General features: G+C 43.6%; 1 protein-coding gene across 2 annotated transcripts in view; it reads right to left on the bottom strand.

Moving 5' to 3' along the window:
• TSHR (thyroid stimulating hormone receptor) overlaps positions 1–19,747 on the bottom strand; it is a 155,335-nt gene that overhangs the window by 42,436 nt on the left and 93,152 nt on the right. For both annotated transcript variants that reach the window (XM_065940784.1, XM_065940785.1), the window contains exons 4-7: positions 14,733–14,807; positions 12,021–12,095; positions 10,589–10,666; positions 7,351–7,419 (exon numbers count right to left, since the gene is read on the bottom strand). In XM_065940784.1, the coding sequence (XP_065796856.1) occupies positions 7,351–7,419; positions 10,589–10,666; positions 12,021–12,095; positions 14,733–14,807 (297 nt within the window). The remainder of the gene's footprint in view (positions 1–7,350; positions 7,420–10,588; positions 10,667–12,020; positions 12,096–14,732; positions 14,808–19,747) is intronic.

Raw genomic sequence — 19,747 nt, 5'->3', positions numbered from 1 at the left:
AAAATCTTTGAACTCTAGTAGGGTAATTATAGAATACTGATGTGTTTACATTACTTTTAAAGCACAATTCGCATTGAGGCTGGTGGCAACAGCTCCATGTTAAAATCACAAAGTCAGTACTATTTTGTTATTACTATGGAAACCTGACCTCTGTTTTCTCCATCTGCAGCTCAGCCCTTATTTATCTTCTTCCAGTTCCAGGCCTCTTTATCATGATTACTATTTTGATTTTTACCTTGCATTATTATACCTTGTACTGAAGAGAATGAAGCTAAGAAAAATTTAGTTTCTATCAACCAGGAATCAAAAACTTAGGATAGAATGAATCGATGGAACATTTATTTTTATAACAGGATCAGAGATTAAGTTTAGATTTCAAATACTGATTGGAAAAAAAAAAATCTTTGTTTTATTTCATCATTGAATATGAACTTTCAAACCCTAGAATATTTTTATCCAGATACTTCTTATCTTTATCCCATGCTAGCCATTTAATTTTTACAAAGAGTTGGGAGAAACAGACTCCATATTTCGTGACACAATGGTCATCTTCACTGAATATCTACATCTAGATCAGTTCAGTTCAGTTCAGTCACTCAGTCATGTCTGACTCTTTGTGACCCCATGAAGTGCAGCACACCAGGTCTCCCTGTCCATCACTAGCTCCCGGAGTTTACCCAAACTCATGTCCATTGAGTCAGTGATGCCATCCAACCATCTCATCCTCTGTCATCCCCTTCTCTTCCCATCATCAATCTTTCCCAGAAACAGGGTCTTTTCCAATGAGTCAGTTCTTTGCATCAGGTGGCCAAAGTATTGGAGTTTCAGCTTCAACATCAGTCCTTCCAATGAATATTCAGGACTGCTCTCCTTTAAAATGGTCTGATTGGAACTCCTTGCAGTCCAAGGGACTCTCAAGAGTCTTCTCCAACACCACAGTTCAAAAGCATCAATTCTTCAGTGCTCAACTTTCTTTATAGTCCAACTCTCACATCCATACATGACTGCTGGAAAAACCATAACCTTGACTAGATAGACCTTTGTTGGCAAAGCAATGTCTCTGCTTTTTAATATGCTCTCTAGGTTGGTCATAACTTTCCTTCCAAGAAGTAAACATCTTTTAATTTCATGGCCGCATCTAGATCAGATGTTCACAAGCTATGACTATGTGGTCACATTCTACTTGCCACAAGTTTTTATAAATAAAGTTTTATTGACACGTGGCCACACTCATTTGTTTATGAATTGCCTGTGGCTGCTTTCACACTACAGAGGCAGAGTTGAATAACTATGAGACCTTATGGCCCACAAAGACCAACCTATTTTTTATCTGGCCCTTGCCAGAGAAAGTTTGCTGATCTCAGCTCTAGACTTCTAAAAATCAAGGCAAAAATGATTTTCAGTTAAGAAATATTTCCCACATTTGTGAAACCCTTCCATAAAAATGTCAAGAAAGTATGTGAAAATGATGTATTGATTCTTTCCTATGTTTCAAGGGATAGCAGTGACTAGAACGGGGAATCAGTGAATTAAAATCCACTGTCTTCAACAGAAAAAGCCTCTCCCATCAGCCAAGGCTCTCACAGAGCCCACGATATGGTCTGAGAAGAAGGCTGGTGGGAAGGTAGAAACAGTCTCCCTTCATAACCTCTTCATAGATTTAACTGCAGAAGACCCCAGAATGATCTTATGTCCTCCATAGCCTGCCTCTTGAACAAACCCTGTTAAATTTACCTGCCTCCCAGCACGGCAGCCTATCAGATTTTTCTCGAGTGTTCTTGTTGTTCGGTCCCTCAGTCCTGTCCGACTCTCTGTGACCCCGTGGACCGCAGCACACCAGGCTTCCCTGTCCTTCATTATCTCCCAGAGTTTGCTCAAACTCATGTTCATGGATGCCATCCAAACGTCTCATTCTCTGACTTAAGTAGCTTCCCCCCAAAAGTATTCTGTGGCATACCAGTCGAGAGAGAGGCTCCTGGAACCAAGACCTCCCTAAGAAGCTCTGCATACTGGATCCTCCTGTTGTGTGTGTGTGTGTGCATGTGTGTGTGTGTGTTCAGTTGTGTCCAACTCTGCAACCCCGTGGGCCCGCCAGGCTCCTCTGTCCATGGAATTTTCCAGGCAAGAATATTGGAGCCGGTTGCCATTTCCTACTCCAGATCCTCCTACTGGATACTAGTAATTCAGATTCTTCTATCAAAAGACCTAAGAAGTCCAGGTGTACACTTTGTTTAACTTTATAAGGTCATGAACAGCTTTTAAGAAGTAAGCCTCATTAATTTATTTTGGAAAGAGAGTTCAAAGAACATGGTTTGGGAAATGCATTCCTTTACCACAACCCAATTTATTCTCTTTCCACAAAAGCTGGGAAGAAATTGGGATAGAAATTATTGCTCCAGTGTTAGTTTTTCCTTTTTTTCTTTTCCTCAACAAAATGTATCTATACTTTCTTGATATTCTGCAGCTGACTTTATGTCCAAACTGTAAAATAACAGGCTACTGGATTACACCCAGATCCTCTGCTGATTAAGGAAGATTCGCTCTGGAAACCTCCTGAAGTCTCTGTGGAGTTCTCTAAGCATGACCAAGAGGCCAGAGCAGGCACGAGGTGTTTTGAAGCAAAACAGTGAAGCTACATGGACTGATTTTAGTCCGAGTTCTTTGAATTTAATAACTTTCCATCATGCCCGCCTCTTCCTCAAGGTGCCCCTCACTCAAACCTCGTCTGGAAGTTGGCTGAGCGGGTGACCTTGCTGCGGCGGTAAAGTCAGCCTCTCACTGACAGATGACACTGGTGCTTGGTGTAACTGTCCTGTGAAACTTCCGCTGGTTGTGTCTTAAGTCTTGAGTGACCTCCTTTCTCCAGCATGAGTCCACTCCTCTGCAAGATCTACAGACCTGCAAGATCTTTTAGTTTCTGTGTTTCACGTCTTTAACAGACTAAGAAGGATGCACATTATCCTGGGCTATGAAGCAAGTAGCAGCAGCTAGAGGAGTTGGGTGTCCAGGCCTAGAGGTGGCTGGTAAGTCAGCAACAGTGAATCCCAGCAGGGCATTGGGGAAGGAGTCTTGAACTAGGGGTTCCAGATCCTGGCTTTGGCCTGGTCGCTAGATAGCTCTGTCAAATGTAAAAAGCCACATTTTTAAAAAAAGCCAGGTGTTTATTTATATTTTTGGCTGCACCAGGTCTGTGTTGCTGTGTGTGGGCTTTCTCTAGTTGCAGCGAGTGGGGTCAACTCTCAAGTTGCAGTGTTTGGGCCTCTCATTGTGGAGGCTTCTCTTGTTGTGGAGCGCGGGCTCCAGGGTGCTGGGGGCTCAGTAGTCATGGCACAGGGCTTAGTTGCTCCGTGGCAGCATTTAGGCTCTTCCTGGACCTGGGATTGAGCCTGAGTTCCCTGTACTGGCAGGCAGATTCTTAACCACTGAACCACCAGAGAAGTCCAGCTATGGTTCTTGACATTTGCGTAAAGCAAAGGTTGGACTCACCTGAGGAGACTTCTAAAAAATTCCCATGCTCTGGCTACACTCAGACCAACTAAACCAGAATATCTGGGGGTAAAATCTAGGGCTTCCATATCTCTTCAGGTGATTCAAATTGGTAGCCAGTACAGAGAACCTTGCTCTGCAGAACTTAAAAGTCTGAATTTTATACCCAAATCTCTTGTCAGATACCCGAGAGTGATTGAGGGTGATCTCGTTCAATGACTAAACATGGCAAGATAAGGAGGCAAATAACTGAGAGCACAGATCCTCATAGAAAGTGAAGTCACTCAGTCGTGTCCGACTCTTGGCGACCCATGGAGTGTAGCCTACCAGGCTCCTCCGTCCATGGGATTTTCCAGGCAATAATACCAGAGTGGGTTGCTATTTCCTTCTCCAGGGGATCTTCCCGACCCAGGGATCAAACCCGGTCTCCCGAATTGTAGACAGATGCTTACCATCTGAGCCACCAGGGAAGTCTATGGACTCATTTTGGGCATTGCAATCATTTGTGTTTGTAAAAACAAAAGTTTTAGAAATGAATTACTGTATATTCAAGGTTGGTTTCTTGTCCTTCTTCTTATCCAGAATTCCGGAAAAGCAATTTGGATTCAGGCAAATTTGGGTTCAGCTGGACATGCTGGATAATCAGAGCCATGTGACTAGCTCTCATCTCCCTGACTGGAAGGTTCTTCAGTCCCTATCGAGCGTTTGCTAACGTGGTTCTCTGTTGCCTTAATGCTAACATTGTGATGACCCTGATGTCCCTAACGGTGTGACAGTCTTCTGAAATCTCTACACCCTAAGTATCTACAAGCTGACTTAATTATTTTGAGAAGTCCCAATTCCCCACTTCATTCATAGAAAATTTGAATTGGAAAGATTACTGCCCTAAGGGTCATGGCTTTCTAGGTATAAAGAGGAAAAATATTTGGTTAAACTCATGTAATATTAAAATTGCATGCTAATAATTTTGTAACATGTTAACTATGGAAAATCATGCTTAGGTCTCCAAGCAAGGATTGTTAGCGTTATTTTCTATCTGAAATGCGTATTTTGGATTGGGTACATTTCTCCCCAGCATACGCTGACCCTTGATATTCTGCCCTCAAGTTGAGGCCCCTGGAATGTGTGTTTGGTGTGGGCAGGGAGTACGCTGGTCTTGTTCATCTTATTGCACAGTTCCAGGATCGTTGAGGGCTTTCCCCGGTGGCTCAGCGGTAAAGAATCTGCCTGCAATGCAGGAGCCACAGGATATGTGGGTTTGATCCCTGGGTCGGGAAGATGCCTTGGAGGAGGACATGGCAACCCACCCCAGTATTCCTGCCTGGAGAATCCCAAGGGCAGAGCAGACTGGCAGGCTACAGTCCATTGACTTGCAAAGAGCCAGACACGACTGAAACAACTTAACACGCACACAGGGTTGTAAACAGTGTTCAGTAAATGTGTTGAAAAATAAATGAAGAATTGTGTGAGATGTGTACATAAAGTTAAGACAGAAGTAGGGTCTCTCCAATACTATAAATAAGTTTGATGTATATGTATTCACATTGCTCCTTTGAGTCTTTTCAGACTTACCCTGTAATTATGTTTTGGGTTTTGGTTTTCTTTTTTTTTTTTTTGCCACACCACAGAGCATGTGGGATCTTAGTTCCCCAACCAGGGATTGAACCCGCTCTGCCTGCAGTGGAAGGGTGGAGTCTTAACCACTGGAAGTCTTGACCACAGGAAGTCCCTGTAATTATATATTTAAACAAATGACTAACATCAACCTGAATGAGCCCACAACTAGACAGTCTAGAGAAAGGTGCTTGGATCTTCACTTGAAATAAAGTACTAAGAAATCCAAAAACCTGATAAAGAGCGAGAACCAGGGAGTAACACCAAGGTAAAATGATGTTGAACTTATTAGTATATATTGTGCAGGTTATTTTTGCCACCTGTTGATGTTCGGTCAATGGACCAGCAACATCGTATCACCTAAAAGCTTGTTAGAAATACAGAATCCTAGAGCTCACCCCAGATCTACATAAATCAGATCCTGCATTTTAACAAGACCCTCCCACCCCAATGCTCTATATGCTCAGTAAAGTTTGAGAAGCATCATACAGCACAACAGATCTAGAAACATAGGTCTTCAGATTTTGCAATGATCGTTTTCCAGAACATAAAACAACTATGCATGAAATGTTTAAAGGGGGGGAAAAAAAGAAGGAATTACAGAAATGAACTGGCAAATATTTTAGAAAGCAAACAGAACATCTGAAGTTGAAAAAAAATACAACTGTTTAAAAATACTCAGTAAACTGTTATAAAACAAATCAAACACGAACACCTGGGAGCCTGCCTTGGGGTTCTCTCCTCTGCAGAGGTTTGCATGTGTTTCTGCCAGGAGTCCAGAGGTTCTACTGGCGTAGTCCCACTCCAGCTCTTATCCACGTTTCCTGAATTAACCCAGGAATCTCGGATTTGCCTCACTTCTCTGCCTTCTCACTGACTAAAGTCTCGTCTCCTGGCACCACAAATGCTGGCAGCTGTCCAAGGGAACTGCACCCTCTCTATCTACCCACTACTTTGGTTTTAGTTACTGGTTCATTACTTTATGTCATTTGCCTCTCTTTGGGGCTATGGCATAAAATATAAAACTTTTAAATGTGTGATCTAGTTGTTTCATAGTAGCAGGGCCCTACAAATTACTAGGCCCACCATACTGTAGAAAGCAGACTCTACAAAAGCTAACTGCCATTTACTAGCTCGGGTTAAATCACACACCAGATGGCTGAATCAGTCTACCAGCTCTTAGACACGAAGCATGCCCTGGCACAGAGGCCGGGACCACAAAGACCTGATAGAAAAGCACAACAAAGACAGAAACCCCTGTCAATGACTATCTTTTTTGCTTGCGTCCTATTCTAGGCATAATTCATTTGCAGCGAAAGCAAAATCGGAATATGGCTTTTCAGCTCTTTCTGAATGAATCAAATATAAACTGACGCCTTTGCTGAAAACATGTCAGAAAGAAACTAAATGAAAACCCTGTTGGTCTGAATAGCTTTGGACCTAGTTTTAAGACCCTTTAAGAGGTCTTAAGCTTTAAGACCCTTGTTTACTTCATGGACCTAGTGTGGAGTCCTGCCCTCAAGGCCGCAGGTGCTGAGTTTTGCACCAAGGCCACAGAAGCGGAGCCCAGAACCAAGGACACCTCTGAAGCTGACTGAGCCCCTTGGTAACCTTGCCCAAAGGCCCCTGATCATCACGAACAAGCTTCCTGACTCCCAATCAGGCAAAGATGCCCACTCCAGCAGGCACCCTATAGCGCCCCAACCAATCACCTAACGCCAACCTTCCAGCAGGAATTTTCTTTGTCTTGAGGCTATAAAAACTGGCTACTAACCCACGAAAACTGTCAGTCTTCCCTGGTCTGTCAGAGGTCAGCTCGCAGTGCCCACTTTATCTCTGCTCTTCTTAATAAACTCACTCCCTTCTGAAATGCTCTGTCTGAAAATTCTTCTCCAACCTGTGCTAGGACGGCCTCGACACCTAGTAGATGAATATTACACACACACACACACACACACACACACATGCACACACTCCTAGTAGGTAATTGAAGGTGACGCTATAGTTCTCCATTTAATTAAAGATAAAGCTTTGGGGTTTAGAACTGAAGTCAATGTTAAGTCCACTAAAGCCTGCTCTTGCAGAGCTTCTTAACATCATCCCCAAGTCTTGCTCTAACTGACCCTGGGGTTGAGGAATGCTCTGGGGGAACCCATCTCTAGCAGAATTCTGACCCACTGAATGGTCCTTTTGGGAGCTTCTGGAGGTGTAGGGGAAAGATAGTGGTTTTCATGGCAACCCTTGACTTACACAGCATCCAGCTTTGTCCCGTTGAAAGCATGTCCTTGGATTGAAGTAAAGCCATTGTTGTACAGTTTCCTATAATCAACAGAGAGAGAAGAAATCAGTGACCCATGAGAGGTAGTGCTGGCCCTTGGGTCGGGCTTCATTTTTTCACTGCCAGAAATGTGCATGAAGGTTCTCAGATCCCATCTACGAGCCCTACAAGAAAACTTTACCATATATCTTTTTTGGGACATGGAATAATATTTCCCAGTTTGAGCCCTCATTCTCCAGACTTGGCTCCTGTTTCTCAGAAGCAGATTGACTTTGATGAACAAAGACTTGCAATCATTGAAGATTTTTTTTAAGAAACATTTTACATATATTCAAAAAACAGAGTTTTAGGAGTTAACCCAATGTCAAAAATGGAGAAATAAGTGCAGTTTTTTATGAAGAGCACTTTAAAAGACATCATTCATCTGAACGCATAGGTTTTCTATTTTAAAATGTTATTTCACATTTGTATTCATGTTTTTAATCCTCAGGGCTTACCACAGATTAAATGCTTAATTAAATGGCTGAGAGCTGAATTAAAGTGAACTTTAAAAACAAATCTAAGAAAGTAGATAGACCTTGGGCTTTGGGGAAATTTTAATGTTTTTAACTTGCTGTTATGTTGCCGCAATTAATCAATTTATACAGGGATTCCGAGGGCTGGACTAAAGCATTGTCTACATTTCCTAGTCAGGTTATTGAGAGGTGGAGGTGATCTATCAAAGCTGCACTGAGGCACAGCTGTCCAGAATCAGGTTTTGTGAATTCAAAAGCAGTTCTTCCCACCCACCAAAGGGGCACAAAGCCTTGGGAGGTCTGGTCTACACAGGGCTGCAGCGGGGGCTTCCTGGGAGCTATCGGCTGGAGATGAGGGAAGCCTGCCAGGACCACAGTCAGGCACAGCTGGGGTGATTTAGGGGAGTCTGGAAACGACTGTAGTCTGCCTCCTCTGACTACTGAACTCTGGAAACACAGCAAGAAGCATGCAGGAGACTGAACATTTGGAATGAGACCTGGGTCTATCACTTCGCAGTAGGTGATCCTGAGAACCTCTCAACCTCAGTTATCCTCAGTTTTCCTTGTCTGTCAAAGTCTGATCAATTGATACCTCATCAAGAGGCTGCTGGGAGCACAGGGTCGCTAGACATTTGACACAGTGAGGTGTGGGCGCTCACAAGAAGGCCATGTTAAAAGACCTTCCAAGACCTGAGAACTTGGATTTACCTTAGGGAGTTGTGGAGAACCGAGAGGTTCTCCTGTTTGTTGGTCTGTTTTGTTTGAAACAGTTACACGGTGAGTTTAATTCCAGCTACGAAGGTGTCCTGGGTAAGGGCTGCAATGCACAGGGATGCTCAGCACCGAGGTGGGAAAGCTGAGTCGTTTTTATCGGTAAGTTACTTTTTTTCTGAACTAGAGATCTTGAATGAAGATGTGAGAGCTCCTAATTTTGGCATTTCTGTTTCTCCAGAATTGGTTGAGAGACCTAGACAATAAAAATGTTCTTTGTTGGAGTTACATTTCAGAAGATTAAATAACAATCTTACTGGACACGTAGGTCTCAAAAAGGGAGATTAGTGAAGGAAGAAAGACATAGTAAAGAAAGAACCAAAGGGGCAAATTTTCACTGAAACTCTGTCCTACCGGGAAGATGGGTGCAAATTTTGCTGTTGGACACATACCCTTTCGTGTTTACAGGTTTTTGAGCATGAGCTTCAAAGAAGCAAGGACGTTTGCAGGAATGTAGAAATAATCATCTGAAAAGCTAGTGGACCAGCCGTGGCATCTCCACTTCTAGATTTCAGGAAAGTTGAGGTTCCCTCATTCAGAGATTTATCAAATGCCTATCGGGCCCCATACTGCGTGTGAGACAAAGGCCAGCCTCCGATGCAGAGGGCTGCTTGTGATAAGAGTCCTTAGAGAAAAACGCCGAAAGCTAGAGGTAACGTTCTGTAAAGAAACTGACGCGTGGCCAATGGCACAGGGGAAGCTTTTACAGGAGACGTAAATGGCCTTGAGGTTTGGGACCAAGCAGGCTAAACCCCAGTCTTTGCTGTGTGGTCAAATGAAATGGTGGCTAGGGAGCCTCTTGTTTCTTTAAGAAAGCTCTCCCCCCATTTGGAGAAGGATGAGCTGAAATGATCCACTCTGGGTAGAGTTCCAGAGGTTGAGATAGCTTCAACAGGGTCAAGACTGCTGGCCTGAGACTGCTTCGAAATAGCCCTTCAGAGTTGTGTGGAGCCTTGGATCAATTTTGCTGGAGGATAACTGGATCAGGTGTGTATCCATTGATGAAGAAGATGCAGTGTGACCCAAGAAAGGAAGCTGGATAACAATCCATGCCAAACACCCCCCGGGGCCTGCATGATCAGTGGTACTGAGCCCAGTCAGCTGCGGATCATTTCATGAGGCCCCAACTTTACTTCGTGGTTAATTTGACCAAAGAGGGGAAGTCTTTATGGCCTGGGAAATAACTTATCTTTTACACCTCTATTAGATCTCCTTCCTGAGAACATTTTGCAAATTTCCCCAATAAAGCATTTCCTTTTGAACAACTCAAGAGCGGAACCCATTCAAACTCTGGAAAAAATGATGATATAGAGAATGGCTATGTTTTCTATTCAATATCCCTTCATGGGAGCTTAATAATAGTGATGACACAGCTGAAGCATGAGTGCAAAGCATGAAAAGCCCTTATTAGGAGCACCGTTCTCTAGCTCAGGGACCTTGGGAGAGGCACTTAATTTGCTTTAACCCCAGATTCTTCCTCTGTTCAATGGAGATAATGGATAAAGAATATTGTATTATAAGGCCAGCCTGCAGACCAAATCCGGCCCACTACCTGCTCTTGTCAATAAAATGTCACCGGAACATGACTGCTCCTCTCATTAGTCTTTGTATTGCGGATGGCTGCTTTTGCCCTACAATGGCAGAGGTGAGCAAGGCCATGTGGTCTAGAAAACCCGAGTGACCATTCAGAGATAGAGTGTGCGGACCACTTCTGTAAGAGACTCCTCTTAGTCTTGCTGCCTAAACCACTCTGTCAGCTGCAGAGCGCCGCTGCATAAGGTGCCGCTCTCATTTAACTGTGTGCAACCCTTGGCAGACCAAACAGCAACATACCGTATGGTAGTGTGGTTCTTGGAGGGCCTGTGGAAATATCACAGTGACCCAGATAAAAATTCCAGAGTTGGCAGGAACTGGCCATACTCACAGTGTCAAGGTTTCGTTGCACAGGCCCTGAAATGCGTTCGCAGGGATGGAAGTCATGTAAGGGTTGTCTGTAATTTCACTGCAAGAGAGAAACAAAAACACTTGGTGGAAAAAAGCACCTCTGGAGCTGGGCTGCTGCTGTATAAAATGCACCTAAATATATAGCCTGACACGATTCCGTTTTATCCTATTTCTTTTTAGCTGTTGTTGACTCTTAGCTGCTGGTGGCTCAGAGGTCCGGTGAGGTGGTGAGAGCTGACCTAGGTGGACGGACACTCAGAGCCCCACCTGGGTAGGGGGCTAGTGAGCTTCGCGTGTGGGCTGAGGGTCCTGAAAGTCCGCATGTGCAAGGGGAGGACTCACGTGACAAATACTTTCTCCAGAGCAACTCATTTCCTGTGTGTGGAGCCCCCTAAAAGGATCGGTAGGATGGGATCGATGGGTTTCATGATTATTATTAAAGTGTCCTTTGCTTGAAAAACACTGTCAGGCAGATGCTCCTGGAGAACATTTCTATGTTCTAGTTGCTGGAAGATGGGTTATACTTTGAACAGAGCTCTTCTGCAGCAAAGGAGCATGGGCATTTTTTTTTCCCCTAGCAAAACCCCAAGCGTTTGGATCCTATCATTTTACTGATATATTTTGCTGACTCCATAGTATAAACTCAACCTGTAACTCTCTCTGCATATGTCCTTTCATGCCTGGACAACTAGTAAGACACTTGACTATGTCAGGGGTTTTGGAAAAGAGCACTTGCCCCCAGTGAGAAGTCCCAGGAAGTGGTTGGAGACCACTCATGACTGCTCCTGGGACCCTCCTCAGACCAAATCTCTTAGGTTTTCTATTCCTCAGCTTCCTCATTTGTATAGTGTAACAACTACAACTTCCTTTTATGCCTTGTAAGGTGGTTAAGAGGAGCTAACATGATAACACATGGGAAAGTGTTTGAAAAGCTATGTGAAAAATAAAGAATCCTCAATATCATCAAATTTCATTCTACTCAGTCACTCCCATCAGCAAACACACATGCCATAGTTTCTCCCATTTAAAAAAAAAAAAAAAAAGACCCTTTTCTCCTTGTTCCATGTGCTCCAACTACAGAGGCATTTTTCTGCTTCTTTTTAATAGTAAAACTTCCCAGAAGAGTTCACCATCTCTAATTTCCCCTTCTGAATCTCTCTTGATCTCACTCCAAACAGACTTCACCCACAGAGTCCCACTTTTCAGAATCACAGTGCCCCACATTACTAAACCCAATGGGCATTTCTCAGTCCTTGCCTGACTTCATTCATCAGGGCATTTTTCACAAATGATCACAGCTTCCTCCTTGAAACAACTGCTTCACTTGGTTCCAACCAACATCTATGGCTGCACCCTAATTCTTGTTAGCGACAAGTAAAATACTGCCAAATATTGCCTGTGTGCACACTTACAGGATGAAGAATACATCAGTGGAATAGATTTTGGTCAGGTCGGGGAATTCTCTAAGTCCAGTGTTGAAAATGCCACTACAGTACATGAAAAAGAAGAAAAAAGAATAGAAATAAGGTAAGAAAATCAACACATAGGAGGTAGAATAATGTAACAGCTGAAAGTATGTGTTCTGACGCCAGACTAGAATCAAATCCTAACTCCTGCATCAGTTATCTGAGAGACCATGGCAACTTCCAGCCCTTGGATGGTACGATGCTCCTCAAGGTACAAGAATCTACCCAGTCCACCAGTGTCAATGCATCTCTTCTGTTTAGGAAAATCTGGGGATTGTTTGAGCCATGTGGGATTCCTAGAAATAGGAATTCAGGTTTCTTTTTGTGTTGTGTGTGTGTGTGTATGTTTGTGTGATTACTTTAACTGGAGGATATGATGCATGTGTTGGGGAAAGGGAGGGTGGAAAAAGGGAAGGATGCAACAGGAAGACAGTCTAATTACTGACTCCAAGTCAGGCTCCCTTTTGCAAACTCTACATTATATTGTGTTGGTTATTTTACTAAGGATGATACTCCCATGGCAACCTCTTGAGAATACCCCGGCAGCAGTACCAAAAAAATATGTTTAGACAAAGAAGGAAATCAGTCAAAGACAATGTCTTCACTCTCCAAAGGTTGTATCATCAGGGCAAAGTGTCAAGATAAAAATGTGCATAAAACAGCCTGAATATAAAAGCTCAGGCTCCTGATGCCTCCCAGACTTAGTTGGTCTAACGTTGTTGTAGCTACTAGAACATAAGATAGTGGAGTTACGCTTTGTTTGAGAGCGTTGGCATGCCATCCTAAGAACTCGTCACTACCAGTAAACCTTTATAGAAAGTCTTCCAGCAGGGAAAACTTTAGTCCCCCTGGTGCCCCTTCTAAGGCAAATTCTGACCTGATTCCTAGAGGGGAAGGCACATGATTTGAAGAGGAAGCAGGAGCCCGAGGTCTCAAAAAAGCAAATGGGAAGCTCCAAATAACCAAGGAGAGAAGTAACATTCCATCAGGAATATCTGAAGAACGGTAAATAAGCTCATTCAGTTGCAACAGCGGTTCGTATGGAAGAGCAGGGGGGTAAAGCCCGGGAGTTAAGTGGGGGCAGTACTGGGAAGGGCTGGAAATGCCATCTTAGGAACTGGGACCAAGATCTCTTTATTCTCCAAAACCCCAGCTGAGTCCATCTCCTTTTTGATGTCTCCTCTAATTACCTGCACCCCCAGATAACGGTATGTACCTCTCATTTGTCACTTCCCACTATTCTTCTAGGGGAGGAGCTTTTCAATTCCACATATAAATCTTCCTTTAAAAAATGGTCAGCTTCTTGGAAGGCAAGGACAACATTTTATTATCCAACATGTTCCCCACCAAACCTTGCACAGACTAGGGAACCTGATGTCTGCTAATCAAAGAGTTACTGAAGGATTGAAGCTCAGAGTCCACACAGGAGCAATTGCCTTGTGCTGTAAGTTTTTATTGGGCTTCCCTTGTGGCTCAGCAAGTTTTCATTACTTCCCAGATACCTGCATATCCCAACCATGTCCTCGTCTGTCCGCCTGGGATCGCCCACCCGTAACTCTTCAACACTCAACTATTTTCCATTCCCCAAATAAACCACATGGTTCCACACTTTTGTGTCTTTATCGTGCTATTCCACCCACCTGTATTTCTCTTCTCCCCCTCCCCCTTTCTCCTGGATAACCTCTACTCATCCTTGAAGACTTATTTCATGAAATATATTTGGATATATACTTTTATTTAAATTCCCTAGATGGCAGTGAACTAATATGTGAATAGTGACTATTTCCGGGTATTGGGACGAAGGTTAACTTTTTTTCTTCGTAATGTTTTCGCGTTCTAGTCTCTTACGGCTCATGTGAGCAAGAAAGGAGGCGAGAAGGGAGGCTGCCCGGAGGACCTGAGCGCGCGCACACACCCCCGCTGCGCGCGCGTCGCTGAGTGGACAGGCCGCAGGCGCGGGGCAGGGAAGTGCAGCAGAGGACACGTGTGGTCCCCGCTCTCGAGGCAGACGGTGCTGTCTCCCTCCCGACCTCTAAGATCAAGTGTCGCCTCTTTTGGTTCGTTCTGGTGTAACAGCCACTCTAATATTGCGATACCTGTTTCCTGACAAAGTTGCCTGTGGGCTCTCAGAGGGTGTGTTCGTTTAGAGACCGTGTGAACCTGATGGCGCGTTCTCTCTCCTGCCTCCTGGGGCGGGACTCTGGTCCCAGCCCTGTGTGCTGACTTTTGAACAGGTTTTCTTTTATGTGGCTGCACTGGGTCTTGGGCGCTGTGTGTGGGCATCCTTTGAGCTGCGGTGTGCAGGCTTCTCATTGTGGGGGCTTCTCTTGTTGTGGACCACGGGCTTAGTTGCCTTGCGACAGGTGGAATCTTCCCGGGCCAGGAATCGAACCCACGTCCCATGCATTGGCAGGTGAATTCTTAACCACTGGACCACCAGGGAAGTCCCTTGAATAGGTTTTAAAAATGTGACTCACTTCACCTGGCACCTTGCCTGAAGGGAAAAGGTGGGGAGTAAGTCACAGGATGTGATGTGTCCCAGGCCACCCAACCACTCACCGCTAAAATGAGCCAATTGCACATCATCCCGGGGATATCCCCACACTATAATTCTCTTTTTTTAAAAAAGGGCAGGATGGGATAGGAGTTAATACTTACAGGAACTTTAGAAGGGGGAGCTCTTTTAGGGCGCCAGGGTCTATGTAAGTTAAACTTCTGGTATTCCGAATCTCTCTGTAAAAGTCACAAGAAACATGGTCACTATAATATAGTCATTTCTGTCCTTATGAAAGATGACACAGTCTTAATCAGGTTTAACAAAGGTTCATGAGAAGAATACATATTTCCCTAATGCCTGGGGACTTTTTCTGCCAGGAACCAGTCCCACCAACAAAAAGCTACTTTTTGCTTTTCTCAGGGACACAACGGCTGTTCAGCCCTCTTCCATCATTAACTTAGCTTCGATTCGTCTCAATTTGGGGGTGACCTTTCTCTTATCCATAGCCTCAGAGACTTTTTTTCCTTTTAGGTTTAAAACTCTCTCCAGTGGTCTGTTGAGGGCAGATATCTTTACTATTGATAATAACAAGTAACCTGGCCGTGGGGAGCAGGGGATTGCGTGGATTATATAATGGATAACAGCACAGGAATAAGGTCGGTGAGGTTCCTCTGTCCATTACTATTTCAGAGGCACTAGAGGTAATGAGTATTCATAGTTGACTTGGGTTTATCTTCCTATCATTGTTGTTTAATAGAAAGGTTGTGTCCAATTCTTTGCGACCCCATGGATTATGGCATGCCAGGCTCCTCTGTCCATGGGATTTTCCAGGCAAGAATACTGGAGTGAGTTGCTGCTTCCTCCTTCAGGAGATCTTCCTGACTGCGGGATCGAACCCGCATCTCTGGCATTGGCAGCCGAATTCTTTACCACGGAGCCAACAGGCAGGCCCTCATCTTCCTGTGTGTTCTCAGTCGTCCAGGGGTGTCTGATGCTTCTGTGATCCTGTGGACTGCAGCCCGCCAGGCTCCTCTGTCCGTGGGATTATTCAGGCGAGAGCACTGGAGTGGGTTGGGGTTTCCTTCTCCAGGGGATCTCCACAATCCTGGGATCAAACCTGAGTCTCCTGTGTCTCCCGCTTTGCAGGTAGATTCTTTACCCACTGAGCCATTGAGGAAGCTATTTTCCTACACAGGTTTTTTAAACGCTTCAGCACATGTGATAATTCCATATAGGTCTATAACTTATCTACTTAGGTTTATATACATGCTATCAAAATGCACAGCTAGTATCAGTGAAATCAGTGCCTGTTAGAAATAGGTTCTCATTGGTATTAATAGAAGTAAATGTATTCAACATGTGTAAATTGGTTAAGAGTTTAAAGGCCCTCCCGAGGCTTACATGAAGAAGGTAAGAAAACTTAGTAAGGCCTGTAGTCTGACCCCTTTCTGAATGGCACCTTAGGCTTGATTCCTAAAGGAATCTGCATCTAATGGTTGCTGGTAGCAACTAGAAGACTTAGAATCTGGCCTCTGGGATTTTTAAAAAATAGTTTTGTTGAAGGAAAATTTCCATAATTTTGTGCATTGCAATTTGATACAATTAGATGATTTTTAGTAAACTTGTAGAATTGTGCATTCATCATCACAATCCAGTTTTAGAACGTTTCTATCAATGATAAAAGTAATCATATGCACACTTGCAGTCCATTCCCACTCCCTGTCCTCTGCCTAGAAACCACTAATCTCTCTACTTCTAAAGTTGCCCTATCTGGACATTTCATATAAATGGAATAATAAATACATAGGCTTCTGTGTCTGGTTTCTTTCATCCGCGTTGTAGCATATACCAGTAGTTTGCACCTTTTTATTATCTTTTTATTTTATTACTGAATAACTGGATGGACCTCAGGTCAAATCTTGGCCCTGCCACTTCTAGCTGTGTGACCTTGGGGAAGTTCCTTGACCTCTCTGAGCCACAATTTCCTCATTTGTAAAACAGGGACAATATTAGTGACTCTTGTGAGGATTAAATAATGTTTATATGAGGTTTCATGTGTGTACAGTAAAGGCTCTATAGGTGTTAGTTTTATTACTGTTTTTCACCTGAGCAGAATGAAAGCTGAAGCAGACGCTGGAGACCTCGGGTTGGAGGTACTGCAGTGTTTGTAAAAATTCAAACAAACAAACAAGCAAAAAACCCCACAAGGTTTGACATTTGACGAAGTACAGCAAACATGAGGCAGACTCTTGGGAAAGAGAGAGTGGCATTAACTCTGAGAACAGAAACCATCTCCCAGCTCAGTTTACTATCGGTGTGGCCTTCAGTTCAGTTCAGTCGCTCAGTCATGTCCGACTCTTTGTGACCCCATGAATCACAGCACGCCAGTCCTCCCTGTCCATCACCAACTCCCAGAGTTTACTCAAATTCATGCCCATCGAGTCGGTGATGCCATCCAGCCATCTCATCCTCTGTCGTCCCCTTCTCCTCCTGCCCCACTGGTCTCTTTTCTTCATTAGCATCATTTTGTTCAGGAAAATAACTTTATTGTTCATTGTGGGAACTTCTTGAAAGACCCATCAACACTTCAACAGTTAGACACCCTCACCTCATCTTCCCATTGTGCCCACTAATGCTAAATTATCATGTCATGATCTTTATCCAACCCAGACTCTGCAGAGAAAGACCCACTTTAAACCAGACTGTTTAAATTTTGTTCTGACTTGAAGAAACTAGACGTCCTGTATCCCCGATACTCCCTCTGCGCTGGGTAAACCGGGACTGCGGGCTCCCCCTCTGCAGTCTCCTAGCCACCCCCGCTGGGCCCCTCTAAGACCATCAGACTCTGCTGAGTCAAGGTGCTCTGCGTGGGGAGCAATAAACGCCTTGCCGGAGCTTTCCATTTGGCTGGAGGGGTTGAACTGCTGTCAGTCAAATGCAAACTAGTTAGAAGAGTTTGAAAACTCTCTGAGTGTGGTTTGCAGTCTGGAAAACTGCTCCATGAGTGACTATTGTTGAACAAGCAAATTTAAGTGAGTATCCCAAGAGAATGTCACAATGAAAGAGTGTAGCCCAGCTGACTCCACTTTAGAAGCAGAGCGAGAATTAAGGGAAAATAAACACCGCTGTTGGCTACCGCTGATTAAATGAGGCTGGCAAACCAACATGGCAGCTGCAAGAGAAGAAAGAGGTGGGAGAGGCCTCAGGGAGGGGGAGACACAAAAGAGGAGATGGGCTTTTCAGTAGGAGTGAAAAAGAAAGGTAAGATAAAACACCGGGCAAAAGAAGCCGCTTTCTGAGGTAAGTTAACACTTCCTCACAAATGACTTTTTAAAAATTTCTGCTGAGGGAAAGATAGACATTGTATGAAACCATTTATATGTGAAATCTAAAAATGCCAAACTCAGAGAGGGGCTGCGATGGGGCTGTGGGCAGGGGGCTGGGGAGATACTGGCTAAAGTGTACAAGCTTCCAGCTATAATACTGGCAAATTCTGAGAATCCAATGTACAGCAGGGTGATTATAGCTAATAATACCGTGTTATATCATTGGAAGTTGCTACTGGAGATCTTAAATGTTCTCGAAAAGAAATGGTCATGATGTAATGGGGCGGAGGTGTTCATTCATGCTATGGTGGGAATCATTTTGCAATATGTGAGTATATCAAATCAACACATTGTATACCTTAAACTTCCACAATGTTATACATCAATCATACCTCAATAAAGCTAGAAAAAAATAAAACCTCAGCTAAAGCAAGGAAGGGGTGTGGGGTGTGGACTGCCAGTAGTTTAGCTAAATGAAGACAGATATCAGAAGCGAATGCAGCTGGTATAAGCTTTCCCAAAAAATAATAATAATAAGGGAAGTGTAGAGGTAAGTACCAGAAGCATGTGATAAGAGAAGAAGGGTGAAAGAAGAGTACAAATCTGAGTGAGTTCCAAGAATGCCTGTGAGGGCGAATTTGAATCTGCAATTATGGCCCAAGCATGCAGGAGGCTAGCTATGCTTCCAGGAAGCTGGGGAACCAAGAGGAAGGCAATCTACATGTAACTGCAGCGCAGTGGGATACAACAGCCCTGCAGCGTGAGTGTGAACGACTGAAGACGTCAGTGCCTCTGGACCAACAGCCTGGATCCCTGCATGACTGCAGGGAGGAGGGCCGCCCTGCCGCCTGCTCCCCACCTGGTACTGTCCGTGAGCAAGAAATACCCCTCAGTTACCGCAGGGGTTTACACAGTTTTCATTTTGTCTATTTCCTACAGTAATTAGCCTACCCAAACTCACACAATAAGCATGCATAAAATTGTTAAAATACAGAGCACACAGTTAGTCGTGGTCATCTCTGGGAGGTGTTAACTAGGACTTTGTGACTTTCACTTTTTATTTTATCTTGTTCAATTGAAGAAAAAAATATAATAAAAGGCATGCAAAAAAGAAAAAAACCACCCCAAATTTTAAAAGAGCAAAACAAAGCAATATATATTCCATATAAACAATTTTAATACGCAGTGCCAAATAGTCTGCTTAAATCTTCAAGTATACTCTTTTACAAAAAGGGGTAATTTAGCTGTGTCAGGGAAATGTTTGAGGATCTTGAAGCTTATTGATTAGAACAAGGGCCTACTGTAGAGCAGGGAAGTCTGTTCAATGTTACGTGGCAGCCTGGATGGGAGGGGCCTTTGGAGGAGAATGGATACGTGTACATGTGTGGCTGAGTCCCTTTGTTTTTCACCTGAAACTATCACAACATTGTTGGTTAATTGGCTATACTCCTATACAAAATAAAAAGTTAAAAAGAAAAAAAAAGAAAAACCTAGTGTTGGAAGATTAAAAGGCAAAAAAACATTGGGTATGCTTATTACTCAGAAAGTTTCTACTAGTGAGGGAATAGAAGACTTAAGTGAAGCAGGTAATATCATCCTTATTTTGTAGACAAAAATGATGGAGATGCGTAGAAAGATTAGATGACTGATCTCCTGTCACACAGTTAGAGGCAATTCAGGGCCTTAAAATAGGAATTCTAACTCCAAATACAGCTCTTTCTTTTTCCTTTTTTTAAAATGATGTTTATAAGAAATCATCAACCAGACCTTAAAAGAAATATAAATGCTCATTACGGATTAATTTTCTTTCATTGGATTTCAAATAAAATGGACATTTAGATGAAAATTCT

Source organism: Muntiacus reevesi, chromosome 7, assembly GCF_963930625.1.
Source record: "Muntiacus reevesi chromosome 7, mMunRee1.1, whole genome shotgun sequence".
Taxonomy (NCBI): Eukaryota; Metazoa; Chordata; class Mammalia; order Artiodactyla; family Cervidae; genus Muntiacus; species Muntiacus reevesi.
Note: the sequence above shows the minus strand (reverse complement) of the source record. Positions and strands in the feature narration are given on the sequence as shown.